The 18965-nt window shown below is 40.1% G+C and overlaps 1 protein-coding gene across 2 annotated transcripts in view; it reads right to left on the bottom strand.

Moving 5' to 3' along the window:
• TPGS2 (tubulin polyglutamylase complex subunit 2) overlaps positions 1-18965 on the bottom strand; it is a 69092-nt gene that overhangs the window by 25205 nt on the left and 24922 nt on the right. For both annotated transcript variants that reach the window (XM_043976483.1, XM_043976484.1), the window contains exon 3: positions 77-164. In XM_043976483.1, the coding sequence (XP_043832418.1) occupies positions 77-164 (88 nt within the window). The remainder of the gene's footprint in view (positions 1-76; positions 165-18965) is intronic.

Below are 18965 nucleotides of genomic sequence, written 5' to 3'. Positions count from 1 at the left end.
ACATTATAGAGAAACATTTCAAGGAGACCAACAATGCAGGTGGGGGCAAGAAGCAGTGGTAGAGAAGTAAACTTACTATCGAGTTTCACATTCCACAATATGTGGAAGCCATTTGTCATCAGGTAAAAATTCTTCAAATCTTCTGGCAGTACACAATTATTTTCCTGTAATCATAAAGCACCTAAACATTAGAATAGGGAATGGTAAAGAGGATGGGGGAAGGGGAAAGGAAGAAAATGGTTGTTCTTTAAACCAAAAGATTACATAGCCATCTAGGAATGTTTACCACCTTCTATGTCCTGAAACCAAACACAAACTGTCAAAAACCCACAAAAGGGGGAAAAAAAGATTTTAAACACTAGTAATAATTCACATTGATGTAGCATTTTTTAATTCAGTGTGGGGGCCGAAATTTAATATACTGAGCATTAATTGGGTGACTCGCCAAAATATTGGGGTCCCAGAAATAATGAAGGACCTTTAGGTTCAAAGCTCCCTCCCCTCTGAACTGCCCTTTTAGATATTTCTCCCAGGCCAATAAGAAAGGAGCCTTATAGCTTCTTTTCCACAAAAGGATCAGATTTTATTACTTGGTAATTAATTAAACAACAAAGGTGAAATTAATAAAAATCAAAGATAAGGAAATAGGAAAAAGAAATACAAATAAATTCTCTTAACCCACCATACCTGGAAAGTCTGCTAGCTTTCTCGCATCACTGAGAAGACTGAGGAGCCAGTGGCGAGCACAAGAGCCTCCTGGAAAAGGCTCTCCTCTCCTCAGAGAGTGTTCAATCTCTCCTCCCCCAAAAGGGGAGGTCCTTCAGAACTGCCTATGGAGAGTTCTACTTCTGACCTCAGTAGCATATGTAACTTCAGGGTGGGCCAGGTGTGGCCCCTCCTAAATGAGTCACCTAAAACTCCAATAATTTTTTACCACAACTAATTTTTATCACATCCCCACCCCCTTTGTTCTTTGAAAAACATGTGTGGTTTGCTCAATGAAACATATCAACTAAAGAAGCACAGTCATGCAATGGCTCCCCCGAGAGTGGTAAGTTAGGGAGCAGTGTTGCTGGGTTAAGGACTGTGCAGTGTTTTAGAGTGATATTCTCATTACCTAACAGGGTTACTTCATACTTAGCCAGCTTTTGATCTGAAAAGGCTTTGTGTCCTATGATGTAGTAAGAGAGCCTCTACTTCATGAGGGCATTGCACGATGAGAGGGTTACCTAGGACCAAATCAGAGGCTTTTTCTACTAAAAGGGCTGTGGCTGCCACTGCCCTAAGTCAAGGTGGTGCTCCAGAGGCTACAGGGTCCAGTTGGGTTGAATAGTAGGCTATGGGGCATTGGTTAGGCCCCAGTGATTGAGTCAGAACTCCAGAAGCCACCCCCCGCCCCCTTTGCTCATGCACAAAGAGAGTGAAGGGCTTACTGTAATCTGGGAGTCCTAGGGCAGGTGCTGATAGCAAGGCCCATTTTAATTCTGTTATAGCTGAGAGATGCTGGGAATCCAGCTGTAAAGGTTCTGGGACAGAATTTTTGGTTAGAGTTCTAAAAGGCTTAGTAATTTCACCAAAAGAGGGTATCCATTGTCTGCAATACCCAGCTGCTCCCAGAATGGTTCTTAACTGCTTCTTAGTAGTGGGAGCAGAAAGTTGTTGAATGGCCTGGACTCACTTAGGAGAGACAGAGCGAGTTCCAGCAGCCAGAATAAATCCTAAATATTCCACCTGGGGCAAACACCATTGTACTTTTGACTTGGACATCTTGTGGCCTCTCTCGTGTAGCTCTAGTAATAAGTGATGGCTATCTTCCTGACAGATTTCAGCATTAGGGGAGGCTAAAAGTAAGTCATCAACATATTGTACTAAAGTGGAGCCTTTAAAGGTAATGGAGGCCAGATCCTGCCGTAAAATTTGGGAAAATAATGTAGGACTGTCTATAAATCCCTGTGGGAGTCTAGCCCAGGTCCACTGTGTATTTTTCCAGGTGAAAGCAAATAAATATTGGAAGTCCTCATGTACTGGTATGGAGAAAAAGGCAGAGCAGAGATCTACCACTGTGAAGCATGTAGTCTTACATGGAATGGAAGACACTATTGTGGCAGGGTTTGGCATGTCTGTGAAAACATTATTGTTAATGGCTCTAAAATCTTGTACAAAACAATAAACAGGTTTACCATCTGGCCCAGGCTTGGGTTTTTTAACTGGCAAAATGGGAGTATTGCATGGAGAATGATGGCAAGGAACAATAATACCTGGATTTTCAAAGCCTCAATTATAAGGGTGATCCCTTCTATGGCTTCTTTAGACAATGGATATTGTGGAATGGATGGGGGTGGTCCCCCTTTAACTTTAAAGGTAACAGGCACGGCAGATTTGTCTTCAAAAACATGTGTGGTTTGTTCAATGAAACAGCCAAAAATAACAGAATATAATATCCTATGCTAATAATCTTGTGAAACAGTTAAAAATAATTATCGCACACATTTACAAAATACCTTACATGAGTTATATCATTTGCATGTTATTTGACTCTCACAATAACTCTCATTTTAGATCAGAGGAAATGGACCAAGAGAGGTTAAGTGATTTGCCCATAAGCTCATGACTTGTGGTATCTGAGGTAGGATTTCCACCTCGGTATTCAGACTCCAAGCCCAGCACTCTCTCCACTATACCAACAGCTGCCTTACTGTTGAGGCTAAAGATAAAACTCCAAACACAAGGAGTATATTCACCATAACAAGTTTACAGCTTCATCTGGGATCACCAGACTTCTGTCAAAAGGCCCTTGAGTCCAAATTCTATTAATGGTTGAAGGAACCAGGGATATGTAGCCTGAAGAAAAGAAGATGTAGGAGAGAACTATCTAAGTATTTGAAAGGGTCATCATAGAAGAGAGGAAAAGAGAACAAGCATTTACATAGGCCAGGTATTGTTAAGCCCTGTTACAAATATTATCTCATTTGATCCTCATAACAGCCCTGCAGAGTAGGTGCTGTTATTATCCCCTTTTTATAATTGAGGAAACTGGGGCTTCAGGGGAAATCTATACATCTAAAGGCCTGCAGAGGTCTCTGTAGGACCTCGTAGAAAGAGTGGGATAGTAAATTATTGGAGAGAAAGATGTTTACCTTACTGCAGGGAGGGCTCATTTGGGATTAGATTATATTAAATTGTTTTGGATGCAGTCAGCATAGTTTTATGATTTCCTTTAGCTTCCTTCAGTATCACATGAATAGGAGGAAAGGAGGAAGATGATGAGGAAGTAGTTCAGGGTTGGAGTTTGGCAAGTTAAGATCAGTGACAGGACAGGGGAACAAGAGATTTAAGAGTAGAGTACAGTATAGAGTTAAGCTGGTTCACCAAGGGTTGGCCTTAACTGTGAGATAGAAAAAATAGAGGCTATGAATAAAATGAACAGGGTTATGAGTCATAAGGCTTAAAGAAAGACAGGATAGAAGATTATAAGTAAAGGAACATCAAAGTTTGTGATCAAAGAAGTGGAATCCTTGTGGATGATGCTAAGATTAAAGGTTATACTCATCTTTATGTATATCTTAGGTGGAGTAGAAGAGTAGGTTGAGGAACTGGGAAGTGAGGGTGTTTAAAAGAGTATAAGTATGTTGAAGGCCTCTAGCAAGAGAATAGGATGTGGGGAGTAAAGACCATGAATCAGCAGGCTCTGAACTCATTGAGAAAGGAATATCCTAGGGATCAATAGATAACCACCACCAGGATCTAGACTGGATGATAAATTTGGATTGAGTGAACTTCAAAGAAGGAAAGGTTTCTCAGTGAAAGTAGCAGAGGGAGAATCTGGAAGTGGCAATGGGGACAAATGAATATTTCTTGTCTCCCACTGCAACTAATGAGTGGGGAGAGAGGAAATCATAGCCAGGACTTGAAAGGATGGCAAGGAAAGCAATGTCGTCAGGGAGGAGGTATGTCCCAGAAGAGTGGAGAAAGAAAGAAGTTTTAAGGTGAGAGGAAGTTTGTTGATTGCAGAGAAGGTATTCCAAAGGGCACAGAGGAAAGGCCAAATATTCTTTCATCACCTCATGGACAATCTTTTTGCTACATGCAAAAGACCTACCATACTAGATGAAGTGAACTACTGCCTATTCTAACAGGATAACTTCTTGTGGTTAAGAGACATATTTGGGGTAAAAGCTCAGAGATTGGCTAGAAATATTGAAGAGATGAAATAAGAGAGGTAGAGAACCAAATGATAAGGAACAGGAGACCCTAGTCAAGGGAAATGCCACAAAGGAGACAATCCCACCAATCTCTAAGGCATTCCTAGCAAGGTATGCCACAAGAGAAGTGACAGGTCATGTAGCACCCTCCTCCTGACCCCATGTGGTTCCCTTTCCAGAAGCTCCCTTGCTGTTTGGCCACCTATCAATGATGCCATCTCTGGTCTGAAGGTCTCCTGGAGCATGTTCAAATGTCTCATGTTTGGTTTTATTTTCCCCTTGATAGTAACCATACAGAAGAATGAAATAGGAAATTTGGAATAATCATGTGGAAGAGACACTAGACTTTTTCTGCTTGGCCCTCCAAAGTAGTAATGAGTAGAAATTGCAGAGACAGAGTTCAGTTTGATATGAGGCAAAACTTAGTAATTAATTACAATAAGCTATCCAAGAATGGAATTGGCTGTTTCAGAAGGTAGTGGGACCCTTTTCATTGGTCTTCAGGCAAAGGCCATTTTCTTGGGGATGTAGCTGAAGGGATTCTGCATTTGAGGTCACTATAGAAGCAACTCTCCCTTTGAATCTACATCATTCAAATAGTACATGGTAGAAGTTGAGAGCAAAGACCAGAATCTTTTGCCACTTCTCAACCCATAGCCCTGTGGTTGTCCCTCTTCTTTCCAGAAGGCTGGGTCCAAGCACTCCCATCACTCATACAGAAGGCTGATTATCGCTTTGTCCCTATCTCTACCTCTTAGGCCATGTGATTTCTTTCTCTCCTGAAGGGCTCACTCAGCTCCCTCTCTGGGCATTTTTGAGAGGTTCTGCGGCTGCCTCTCTATGGTTGTTCTTTCTGAGGCTTCAAGGACTCTTAGGAAAAAGCAGCTTGGGTCAGCCAATTCTGCCTTCCCAGGGACCTAGACATGTTCTCTGGTCTCTGTGCTTGCTCAGCTCTTTCTCTATCAGGTCCTCTTGCCGATTCCTCTTGCTGTTTCTGTCAGCCACAACTTGAGGATGCTTACTTAGATCGAGAATGCTCAGGCTCTATTCATCCTATTCAATGTGGTTCACCAATTTATAACAACCAGCATTTATAGAGCTAAGGCTACAAACTGTACTGGATCATCTGGTCTCAAAAATAACCCTGAGAAGTAAATGCCAATTCCTACCCTCATCACAGTGACATGAACAAAGTCCTAAGTGAGGGGTTTAACGAAGGTATTCTCACATATCAATGGCATATAACCAAAGGCTCTATCCTTTAAGTTCATCAATCCTGGCCAGAACCTTTCATGGTGTGTGTGTGTATGTGTGTGTGTGTGTGTGTGTGTGTGTGTGTGTGTGTGTGTGTATTCTGCTGGGGGGCAGGGTAGTGTTATTTTTCTTAAGTACAAAATAAGTGTAAAATGACTTCTAAGACAATGTCCAAAATCTTATGGGATTCTGGCCTTGTTAGACATTGAAGGGAGATGGAAAGATAGGGGCAGATTGGTGAGGAAAAAGATATAATACACAGGTCTCCTTAAATTTGACCAAAGATGACAGAGAACATCATGAAATACAAAATGAATAATTGTGATCACATTAAATTTAAAAAGTTTGTGCACAAACAAAACCAATGCAACCAATATTAAAAGGGAAGCAGAAAGCTGGGAAATAATTTTTATAGTCAGTGTTCTTGATAAAGGCCTCATTTCTCAAATATATAGAGAACTGAATAAAATTTATAAGAATACAAGTCATTCCCCAATGAGAAATGGTTAAAGGACATGAATAGACAGTTTTCAGATGAAGAAATTAAAGCTATCTGTTGCCATATGAAAAAATGTTCTCAATCCCTATTGATTAGAGAAGTGCAAATTAAAACAACTCTGAGGTACCACCTCACACCTATCAGATTGCCTAGTATGTCAAAAAAGGAAAATGGTAAATGCTGGAGAAGATGTGGGAAAATTGGAACACTACTGAATTGTTGTTGATGTTGTGAACTCATCCAACCATTCTGGATATCAATTTGGAACTATGCCCAAAGAACTATAAAACTATACATAACCTTTGACTCATCTATATTCCAAAGAGATCATTAAAAAGGAAAAAGGATCCACATGTACAAAAATATTTATAGCAGCTCTTTTTATGGTGGCAAAGAATTGGAAATTGAGGGGATGCCCATCAATTGGGGAATGGTTGAACAAGTTGTGGTATATAAACCTAATAGAATACTATTGTGTTATAAGAAATGATGAACAGAAAAACATGGAAAGATTTACATGAACTGATGTTAAACAAAGAGAATAGAACCAGAACAATATACACAATAACAGCAACATTGTATGATGATCAACTGTGATAGACTTAGGTTTTTTTTTTTTTTTTTTTTGCAGGGCATTGGGGGTTAAGTGACTTGCCCAGGGTCACACAGCTAGTAAGTGTCAAGTGTCTGAGGCCAGATTTGAACTCAGGTACTCCTGAATCCAGGGCTGGTGTTTTATCCACTGTGCCACCTAGCCGCCCCCTAGACTTAGCTCTTCTAAGCAATACAGTGATCCAAGACAATTGCAAAAGACTCATGAAGGAAAATGCTCTCCACATCCAGAAAAAGAACTATGTAGCCTGAATGCAGATCAAAGCATACCATTTTCACTTTGTTTCTTTCTTCTGTTTTTTTCTCCTTTTGTTCTGATTCTTCTTTCACAACATGACTAATGTGGAAATATATTTAACATGATTTTACATATATAGCCTATATCAGATTGCTTGTTGTCTTGGGGAGGGGAGGGAGGGAGAAAAATTTGGAACTCAAAATCTTGCAAAAATGAATGTTGAGGAGGCAGCTAGGTGGAGCAGTGGATAAAGCACCAGCCCTGAATTCAGGAGGACCTGAATTCAAATCTGACCTCAGACTCTTGACACTTACTGGCTGTGTGACCCAGGGCAAGTCACTTAACCCCCATTGCCCCGCCAAAAAAAAAAAATGTTGATAACTCTCTTTACATGTAATTGGGAAACAATACACAGGTCCCCTAATCTTTGAGAGTTTACTCTTTAAGGCCACAGACTGAGCAAAAACTATGGAATAGAGGAAGAGAAATCTGTTCTATTTTGATAATCATACAACTTAGGGGATATAAATGCAGAGATAGTCTTTTAAAGATATAGTGAATGACATCTAATCCCAGAGGGTACTGTAAGCATCTACTAACCTTGGCTACTCCACCTTGGCTCTGTCTTCGGTATGGGTGATGCCAGGTTTTTTTCTTTTGTCTCGTGTTGTATATTGGTATCTGCTCTAATACAACCACTCAATTCATTTATTCCCACCTAGTAGCTGTTCCTTTAAAGTCCATCTTTTACATGTGGCTCACTTAACTACTTCTCCTACTGTCATTAGTGAAACTGAACAGAAGATAAGATGATATATGGGAAGATTTCATCTGGCTATGCCATCAGACATTTACCTCAGTCACTAAACGGCACAAAATTAGTCACTATTAGGCACTGATAAATTCAAGGATTAGAATAAAATTTTGGATAATAAAACAAAGCATGTTGAATACGGCAGCAAGAAGACCTAGGGGACAGCTAGGTGGCGCAGTGGATAAAGCACCAGCCCTGGATTCAGGAGGATCTGAGTTCAAATCTGATCTCAGACACTTGACACTTACTAGCTGTGTGACCCTGGACAAGTCACTTAACCCTCATTGCCCCCCCAAAAGAAGAAGAAGAAGAAGAAAAAGAAGAAGAAGAAGACGACGAAGAAGACAATGACGAAGAAGACGATGATGACGATGACGACCACCACCTAGGTTTGAATTTCATGTCTGACATTTTCCTAGCAAGTCCCTCAACTTCTTGGAGCCTATTTCCTCATCTGCATAATGTGGATGCTAAAGCCTTACAAGGCTTAATTGCAAACTTTATAACTACATAAATATCAACTATGATGCTACTTATGTGAAGATAGACATTTTCTAGAGACAATGCTCATCTGTGAGAATTTCATAGATGGTAACTAATATGGCATCTTGCTGTAATTGTTTTACTTGGTCCAAGACTACTTGGGTAGATGGATCATTAGACTGATGCAGGAAGCTATAGCATGTGCAGCAGCCACACCACACCCTGGTAAAATCAGCTCTGTAAATGGGCTAAACCAGGTGGAGGGTAACAAATAGGCCTCAAAAGTATACCTGCATTAGGAGGATATCTACCCCAAGCATATGAAGAGCCACCCACCCCATCCTGCCCTGTGGAATGGGCAGATGGGAACAATTTGTTCCAACAGCCATGAAGGGAGTGAAAACAGGCAGTATGGGACGCTTAAAGCTTGGTCAGACATTGAGCATGCCAAGGTCACATCCTAGGGTCATCACCTGTCAGCTTGACTTTTTTCTTCCTACTGGACTTCAATGGCCCTGGAAGAGAGAATGAGCCTGACAACTATGTGCAACTCTGCCTCACTTAAATCCAGTTCACAGGCTTCTAATGTCTTTGGTCATCTTAAAAAATGAAGGATAACAAAAACCTGAAACACCTCTAGCACTGTCATTATTTTGTGAAAACGTTTTGTCAAAGTGGTAACAAACATAGATGTGATACTATCAGAACAAACAACAGCAGAGCATATAAAAAGTTGAGATTTTCATTTCATCTTTATACCAACCCCCTAAGCAGGAAAGCATCTCCTCCCTTTCAACTTTCAGATATTATCAAGGTCTGCGTCACAGCATGGCTGGAACCAGTGTTTGTTCATAAATATCCTGGATCCTAATAAAACTGGATATGTATATTACACAAAGTACATGGAGAGTAAATGAAAGGAATATGTTCTTCTGGCCAATCAAAATGAGCATTCAAATTAAATAACCTGCTCCCATGAAACTGGTGGTAGTGAAAATCTTGGCCATTACTAACCACCTTTTAATTCTTGGCTGCTGTATAAACGGGGGCCATAGGACTACCCACAGTACAGCCACAAGTTTGTAACATGCTGCATTATTTTGGTCAATACTTCCATCTAGTGGTTATAATAGGAAAAGTCCTCCCTACATCTTTCAAAAAATGATTCCATGCTGTTGATCCAACACAGAAGTAACATGTACCCCAGTTCTGATGCTTTTATTTTTTTCAGAAGAATACATAATATAGCATGTGCTTGTTACAAAGCTGTCAAAGGAAATAGCTACCATAAGTTTCTGCCCTATCCATGGTAGGGCCAAAGACAATAGGGGAGTATAAACTCTATTCTCACAAAACTTTCAGGGAGTAAAAGATATAGGATGAGGGGGAAGCTAGGTGGCGCAGTGGATGAAGCACCGGCCCTGGATTCAGGAGGACCTGAGTTTAAATCTGACCTTAGACACTTAACACTTAGTATCTGTGTGACCCTGGGCAAGTCACTTAACCCTCATTGCCCTGCGCCGACCCCCCAAAAGATAAAGGATGAAAGGAAGTGTAAACTGTATTCTCACAAAAGCTTCATGGGGTGAAGGATCTCTACTGCCTCCTAATAATTTTACTTTCACGAACCAGTATAACCCACCATCTTCTCCTCTTTAATAAGAGACACCATGGAGTAAGGAGAGGAATCAGCAAAAGAGAAACAAGGGTCAGCCCTATGGTCAGGGTAGAAAATGGAGACAAAGCAATTAAGTGTTGAGGTGGTGAGTGGGTCACTAGAATGTTTAAGCTGTAGTGTCCATAATGATAATGTTATTCCATTGATAATGTGCCTGCTGCCTGGTAAAGGATAAATATGAAGACAAATTGTAAAATGGAAAGTGTCAGCTATCTTTTGAGTTGAAATTAATAAGTCTCCCCATATAATCATTCTTTGAAAAGGGGTGAGGGGGCAGGGTATACGGCAGGGCAGGCCACAAAATCACTTTGGTATTTATAAGCATTGTTTGGAGAGAGATACTCTAGCTCATGTATTAGGGCAAGAGGGAGGAGTTCATTTGTGGTTAAGAAGCTGTGTGACAGGGGGCAGCTAGGTGGCACAGTGGATAGAGCACCAGCCCTGGATTCTGGAGGACCTGAGTTCAAATTTGATCTCAGATACTTGACACTTACTAGCTGTGTGACCCTGGGCAAGTCACTTAGCCCTCAATGCCCCACCAAGAAAAGAAAAAAAAAAAGCTGTGACCTTGGGAAAATCATCCAACATTTATGAATTTCAGTCCTAAATCCACCTTCTTTTATAATTCTCTAGCCCAGAGATATTTAAAGTAGTTTATAGCAGGCACACGTGCCATGGACATTATAAAAATTCTGAACAAATTTGCTTCATGGGCTTAGATTGAGGGGAGATGGAAACCTGGCTTGGATACACCATTCAGTCTCTGTCTCTTAGTTTTACCATGAAAAACTGAACTTCAAATTCTCTGATCCGGGGAGGTTGGGAAGTCCAGCTAATCAAGAACCACTATAAAGTGTCCCCAAAATGCTTAATAAAAATAAAGCTCTCCTGTTCAAGGAGGCTGGGAGAATGAATAAGTGGATACTTTCACAGACTTGGGAAGATAAAGAGCTTGGAGTAGATATTAGACATTACTAACTATTGCCATTACAAATGGAAAGGCAGTAGGCAGGAAGCCCATGAATCATATAATTGCACAAAACACAGCAGATTGAAACTGTTTTCTGGAGAATAAAATGAGGGAAAATATATTAAAGATGGAAGAGAAACTGGTCACCTTCTCCAACTTCTGAGCACCCCATCAGTCACTTAACCATTGAATGTTTCAAATTTTAACCCCTTCAGCCCCTAATTGTGCACTATCTTGTTTTTCCTTCTTTCTTTACCAATGGTGGTAGTCCTAGGGGACTGCCCATAGGGGAGTTTTTTCTCTGGAGAATATATATGGATTTTTTCTGCATCCAGGTTGTTTGCCATAATGTGACCTCTGTGCCTCAGTGTGACCTCATCCTAACAAGACCAACCTCTTTCTTGACACAAGGTTTACTTGTTAAAACTGCATTTCAGGGGGCAACTAGGTGGCACAGTGGATAAAGCACCGGCCCTGGATTCAGGAGGACCTGAGTTCAAATCCGGCCTCAGACACTTGATACTTACTAGCTGTGTGACCCTGCAAAAAATAAACAAACAAACAAAAACCCAAAACCACTGCATTCCACTGCTGGAATGGCAGTAAGAAGCTGAGGACATCTGCCTGGTGTAGTGGAAAGTAATGAATAAATTGCAGAATGTCAGAGCTGGAAGAGACCTTAAAGATGATCTAGTTCAGCCTCACAATTGCAGAAGCTAAATTCTGTAAGAGAATGCTGAGGTCATCTAATTATCCTAACCAAGAAAGAATTCTGTTAATAACATTTGCAATAAGTAATATCTTCTGTTTTTGAAGGCCTCCACTGAGAACCAATACCCAAGCCCAGCAGTATATTCTTGTCTTGGATGGGGAGTTTTTCCCTACATCAAGCTGAAATCTGATTCTGCAATTTTCACCCACTTCCCCTGGTTCTGCCTTTTGGGGGTACCAGAATAAGTCTCATCACGTGTACACATGACAGTCCTTCAAATACTTGAAAAACTGATATCATTTTCTTGCTAAGACTTCTTTTCTTCTTCAGCCTAAACATCCTTTTCTTCAACTAATCCTGGTACTATCCATTCTCCAATCCTTTGACCACCCTTTGGATATTTCCCATTTTGTCTTTATTCCCTGAACACAGTACAAGAGATACGGCTTGCCCAGGGCAAAGTGGAGTAGATTGATCACTTCTCTTCCGGACATCATGCCTGTCTTAATTCAGCCCAGGATGGCATTAAGGGCTTTATGGTGACCACTTCACACTGCTGATTCAAATTGAGTTTGTAGTCCACTAAAACCCTCAGATCTTTTTCACATGAACAATTATTAAATTATGCCTCCTCTGTCCTATGAAGTTGAATTTTGGAACTCAAGTGTAGCACTTTTCATTTACCAACATTAAATTTCTTATTTGATTCAGCCCATTATTCTAACCTATTGAGATCTTTATAGATATTGCCTCTAAGTGCCACTCAGGAACTTGGAGTCAGGAAAACATGGGTTCAAATCATGGGTTCAGATACTTAATAGCCACGTGACCCTGGACAGGTCATTTAACCTTTTCTCAGTTGCCTCATCTATAAAATGAGAGGGTTGGACTCTATGTCTGCTAAGGTCCCTTTGGGCTCTAAATTGATGGTCCCTCCAAGCTTTGTTTTATCTGCAAAGTTGGTAAATATAACATTTATGCCTCCATTCGTGTCACTGATAAAAATGTTGAGCCAACAACAAAACCCTGGGAAACTTCACCAGAGACTTTCTTCCAAGCTACCAACCAGTTAATCATTCAATCAGTTCCAAATCCACCTAATTGGATCAGTCAGCAGCCCATATTTTACCATCTTATCAACAAACAGTATGAGAAATTGTTTTGACACTTCTATCCCTGTAAATTTTTCTTATTAATTATATTAATAACAACTAGAATTTACATAGTCCTTTAAAGTTTGCAAAGTGCTTTACATATGTTAACTCATTTGATCAGTATCATAACCTTTGGAGGTAGGTGCTATTATTTATTTATTTATTTATTTATTTTTAGTGAGGCAATTGGGGTTAAGTGACTTGCCCAGGGTCACACAGCTAGTTAAGTGTTAAATATCTGAGGCCGGATTTGAACTCAGGTACTCCTGACTCCAGGGCCAGTGCTCTATCCACTGCACCATCTAGCTGCCCCGTAGGTGCTATTATTATTTCCATTTTATAGAGAGGTTAAGTGGCCTGCCCCCAGGGTCACATAGCTAGCCAGTGTCAGGATCTGAACTGGGTTCTTTCTGATTTCAAGTCTTACACTCTAGCCACTGCACCACCCAGCTGGTTATATTATCTGACCTCTTCCCTTTCACAGCCAAACTTAGAAAAAGCTGCCTATATCTAGATGCTTCCACTTCACTTCTCAAACCCTTTCCTCTCTGGCTTTGGACCTCTTCACTCAATTGAAACTACTCTCTCTAAATTTACTAAGCTCTCTGCCCACTCCTGTTTCTCTGCTGAATTGTTATCCAGGTCTTGTTCCCTAACCATAAGCACCACTCAGGTTCTTCCCTAGGCCCCCTTTTGTTTCTCTAAGCCCTCTTTGTTAGTGAGCTCATCACCTCCCTTAAGTCTTATCACTATGAAGATCACTCTCAGAGCTATATACACATTCTTAGTCTTTCTCCAAAGCTTTAGCCCCATATTACCAACTATCTACAGGATACCTCCACCTAGATTTCCTATAGACATCTTAAATTTAGTACACGAAAAATAACTCTCCCTGATGTCCAGGTTTTCCCTCTCCCTTCATCCCCTAAATCTCACTGCTTCTCTAAATGTCTTTATTTATTTCCTTACTATCCTTCCACTTATCAAGGTTTGTAACTATGGGATTATCCTTGACTGTCCCCTCATCTCCTAATTCCAATTACTTGCCAAATATTTCCAATTCTCCATACGCATTTCTTTTCCATCAGCAGCTCTGATTGCCTTTTACTCCACAGAACATCAAAGATTCCTCCCAGCCTCCCCAGCTACTTCCTTTTGTGTATTGTCTTCCCCCTTAAGGTTGTAAGCTCCTTGAGGGCAGAGACTTGTCTTTTTTTCTTATTTGAATCCCCAGTGTTTAGTGCAGTGCCTGGCACAAAGTTGGCACTTAATAGGTTTTTAAAAATTGCATTGAAAAATGTTTTCTTGCTCCTCAAATAGCCACCACACTTGTTCAGGCCCTTATCACTTCTTTCCTTCCAACTGACTTTTAGTCTCTCCCTTCTTCAATCCATGATCCGCACAAAGGAAAAATAATCTTCCTAAAACATGTCTGCCCTTGTCATTCCACTTTCATTGGCTCCCTAATGTCTCTAGGATAAAATACACAATTGTCGTATGTCCTTTGTGGGCAGTCTGGTTTTCATTTTGAACTTGCTAACACAGTGCTCTGAATATAGTAAACACATGATAAATGCTTGTTTCATTAGACTGGCTAATCAAATCCTTTACTTAAATCTAAGCATACCCTGTCTACAGCATTCTTTTGATCTAACAGCCATTATCTTGTGAAAAAAAGGAAACGACATTAGCCTAACATAACTTGTTCTTGAAGCTATGTTGGCCTTGGATGTTCATCTCCCCCTTCTAATTGATTGTGAGCTATATCCTTATTATATTCTAGAATTTTCCAGGAACAAAATTCAAGTTTGCTGTTTATACGGTTTGTAGACTTCAGCCTCTTCACTTTTTGGAAAATTGGGATATTTGCCCTTCTCCAGTCCTGCAGTGTCTCTCCTGTTCTCCAAAATCATTCAAAGATCACTAGCTTTGATCCAAAGATTACTCTCTAGGTCCTTCCATTAGCTAGGCTGTAACTCATCCAAGCATGCTGGTATGAACTGAGAGTAGCTAAATGCTGCCTGAATGTCTGTTGAACCCAAACCAGTGTGGTTTGCTAGGGTGAGAAAGTAAAGAAAGGACATCCTTCTCAGTTAGCTCATGTCCTATGGGATGAGTCCATTGGCTATAAAATATTCTGCTGACACATATCCTGCAAAATATATAATTTGCCAAAAATATGGGGGTATGAGAGAAACAGTTTTATGGCACAATGGGTCGTGTACTGGAATCAGGAAGACCTGCATTTAAATTCTGCCTCAGTTTTTTACTAACTGTGTGATCCTGGTTAAGTCACTTGCCTCCGTTTCCTCACCTATAAAATGGGAATAGTAATAGAACCCACCAACCTCCCAGGGTTGTTGTGAGGATCAAATGAGATAATAATCGCAAAACTCTTAACACAGTGCCTGGCTCATAGTAAGTGCTGTGTTATTAGTTGTTGCTATTATTATTATAACTATCCATACAACTACTACTAATATTTGAGATTCAGAATATTTTGCTGTGCTCATACTCTAAGACTTTTAAAATAAAGGGCTCTTCTTTAAACTCCAAATCCACTGCTGCATCTTATTATTCTTGATGCAGGCACCTCCTTCTAAGAAATTACTCATTTCAAAAACTCTGAGATAGCAGTTTGCTAAGCATCTGTCTTAGAAGTTCACTGAATACTTTAGTTAAAAATATCTCTCTCTGCTAGTACTTGCCCCTTAATTCTCTGGAACTCTTGCTGATATTTATCTGGCTTTGTAACTATATTATCTTAAGTGTTTCGACCTACAGTGAAAGAAAAATGCTAAACTAAATGAAGTTCCACTGTCCTCTTGTTTTTGTACAGGTGTGTTCAACTCTTCCTTACCCCATTTGGGGTTTTCATGGCAAGGATACTGGAGTAGTTTGCCATTTTCTCCTCCAACTCATTTTACAGGTGAGGAAACAAGCAAACAGGATTAAGTGACTTGCCCAGGGTCACATGGCTAGTGAGTGTCTGAGGCCAGACTTAAACTCAGGAAGATGAGTCTTCTTGACCCCAGGTCCTGAACTCTATCCACTTATATCCAATTGTACTACATGTAGATAAATATGCGATGAGATCAAGATTCAGGTGCTAGTCTAGATGGTAGCTAAGAAATGATTATTCTCAATTTCTAAAGCACTGTAAAGTAGATGGATCAATAGGATAAATAAAATGGGGAGAAAAAAATACTCTGCCTTAAAAAACAGAGGATTTCAAAAGAATATCTAGTATATGGCAGGAATGTAGAATGTTCCTTAGGAAATAATTGACAAAAATGAAGAAGGCATACTTTCCCATCTTACTACCTAGAACTATCAGCTTGTGTTTCTCAGTTACATGTACCCTTCTATCACTGAAGACAATACTCAAGACTTCCTTTTCACAAAGGAACCCCATTACCAGTTCTTATAGCACTGGTTCTAGCTGACAATGGATCCTGAATGATATCTTAAAAGGAACACAATAAGTGCATCAGACTGTATTTCCAGTCTAATTACATCTCCTAAAATGCCTCAAGTCCTGGGAGCATTAGTAGGGGGAGACTGTATACAACATTAACACACCCATTTGAAGTCCCCAATGCCTGTCCACAAGGATCTATGGTAGCCACAGGAACTCCGTGTCTATACTCAACAAGTAAGACCTCCTTCCCTTCATTCCATGGTGGGGGAGGGAGAGGGGGAGGGGGAATTTGAAATCTCCAGATTGGTGAAGAAAGTGATTAAGATGAATCTTAGTAGGGATTGAGCCCTGTAAGCAGGAGAGAGAAGGGTTGGGAGAGGCACCTGAGGCTACCACATACCATGGCTATTTCCATGAAAGTGAACTTGCAGGAAAGAGAATGATGAAAGAAGGTACAGCCAGAAGCTGAATCCCCATCTGCTGTGAACTACACAAGCCAGACTGCCAACCCTGTGTCCTCCTTTCTATTCCTGTTTACTTTGATTAGTAGCCAAATGTTCTCAAAAAGAAGCAGGGTCCTCCAAGCTATCCTCCTCCTTGGGTGTGTATGTACCAGGAGAAGAAAGGAAGGCCTGGAGGGAGAGGCTGCCCTTGCTCTGGAATACAAGAGGGAAAGAAGTAATTTCTCTGTCTAGATTGCCCAGATAGCTGGATGCTGGAGGTGAAACAAAGAGATTTTACTGAAAATTTAACTCTCCAAAAAAGCCTTCTCAATCCTGTCCTCATAGATTCCCCAGGGCAAAAAGAATGAGCTAAGTAGTGGGATACTTAAGAAGCTAGGCAAATAAGGCTAGAAGTCACTTTCCTTGGAGCAGTGGCCTTCAGTGCCTCAGGCATCCCTTTATTCTATCCCAGCAGGTTTTTTTTTTAAACCCTTTGGAGGGTGGAGACTGGAAAAAAAAAAGTCAAGACTATGGAGTCTCCTAAAGGCTTTGGGAAAGAGAAATTCTGCCCACACAAGTGTGGGAATAGTTTTCCTGATAGACCAAACTCTAAACCTTAGCCACTGGCAGACATTGATTATTGGGAGAAACTCCCAGGATTCCTTTTCCCAAAGAGTAGGGAGAGCAAGGCAGTTGCAGAGTTAAAGGGAACAGTGTTATTATATTGGGGGATGTTTTTTTAAAATATATTACTTTTTAATTTTGTTTTAAACTTAAAACACCAAAAAGAATGGGTACTGGCATATACATAGTAGAATAGAAAAAGAGGATTGTACATAAAACTATACATCTCTATTATATAAAGCTAGCTTTTCTTTTTAGCTATATACCCCAGTAGCTGTCAAAAGTTTATTATTATTCAAAAACGTTTATGGATGCTGAAGAATCAACTCTAGGCAATCTTCACTAGTCTGACAACAAAGATTTTTAACCTTTTTCTTGTTCTGGACCCCTTGGCAGATTGGTAATGCCTATGGAGCCTTTTCAAAATGTTTTTAATCATGGCTTTCAGGTAGTCCGATAATTCTTAGATTACCTCTCCTGGATCTATTTTCCAGGTCATTTGTCTTTCCATTGAGGTATTTCACATTTTCTTTTATTTTTTTTCAGTCTTTTGATTCTGTTTGACGGATTCTTAGTGTCTCATGGAGTCATTGGCTTCCATCTACCCAATTTAATTTTTAAGGCATTATTTTCCTCAGTAAGCTTTTGCACCTCCTTTTCCATTTGGCCATTCCCCCCTCCCCCAATTTGGCTGATTGTATTTTTTAAGGAATTTTTTTTTTTTACATATAAGGTATTTTATTTTTTCCATTACATGTAAATATAGTTCTCAACTTTTGTTTATACAAGCTTTACAATTTCAGATTTTTCTCCCTCCCTCCCCTCCCTCCCCCCTCCCCTAGACAGCAGGTAATCTGATATAGGTTATATCTATATATCTATATACATATACATATATATATATATACACACACATATATTTACACATAATAACATTAATCCTATTTCTGCATTAATCCTGTTATAAGAGAAAAAATCAGAGCAGTAATGCAAAACCTCAAAATAGAAAAAAAAACCAACAGCACCCAAAACAAAAGAAATAGTATGGTTCAATCAGCATCTATACTCCACAGTTCTTTTTTTTTTTTCTTGGATTTGGAGATCCTCTTCTATCATGAGTTCCCTGGAACTCTTCTGTGCCATTGCATTGGTGAGAAGAATATAGTCCATCACAGTAGGTCAACACTCAATGTTGATGATACAATGTTCTTCTGGTTCTGCTCATCTCACTCATCATCAGCTCACACGAGACCCTCCAGGTTTCTCTGAACTCCTCCTGCTCATCATTTCTTACAGCACAATAGTATTCCATTGTATTCATATACCACTACTTGTCCAGCCATTCCCCAATTGATGGGCACCCCCTCAACTTCCAATTCCTTGCTACCACGTAAAGAGCAGCTATAAATATTTTTGTACATGTGGGTCCCTTTCTCCCCTCCATGATTTCTTTGGGAAAAAGACCTAAAAGTGGAATTGCTGGGTCAAAGGGTATGCACACTTTTATCGCCCTTTGGGCATAATTCCAAATTGCTCTCCAGAATGGTTGGATCAGCTCACAGCTCCACCAACAATGCATTAGTGTTCCAATTTTCCCACAGCCTCTCCAACATTTATTATCTTCCTTTTTTGTCATTTTAGCCAATCTGATAGGTGTCAGGTGGTACCTCAGAGTTGTTTTAATTTGCATCTCTCTAATCATTAGAGATTTAGAGCATTTTTTCATGTGGGAATAGATAGCTTTGGTTTCTTCATCAGAAAACTGCCTGTTCATATCCTTTGACCATTTCTCAATTGGGGAATGACTTGGATTCTTATAAATTTGATTTAGTTCCCTATATATTTTAGAGATGAGGCCTTT

This window comes from Dromiciops gliroides, chromosome 1 (genome assembly GCF_019393635.1).
Source record: "Dromiciops gliroides isolate mDroGli1 chromosome 1, mDroGli1.pri, whole genome shotgun sequence".
NCBI classification, from domain to species: Eukaryota; Metazoa; Chordata; class Mammalia; order Microbiotheria; family Microbiotheriidae; genus Dromiciops; species Dromiciops gliroides.
Note: the sequence above shows the minus strand (reverse complement) of the source record. Positions and strands in the feature narration are given on the sequence as shown.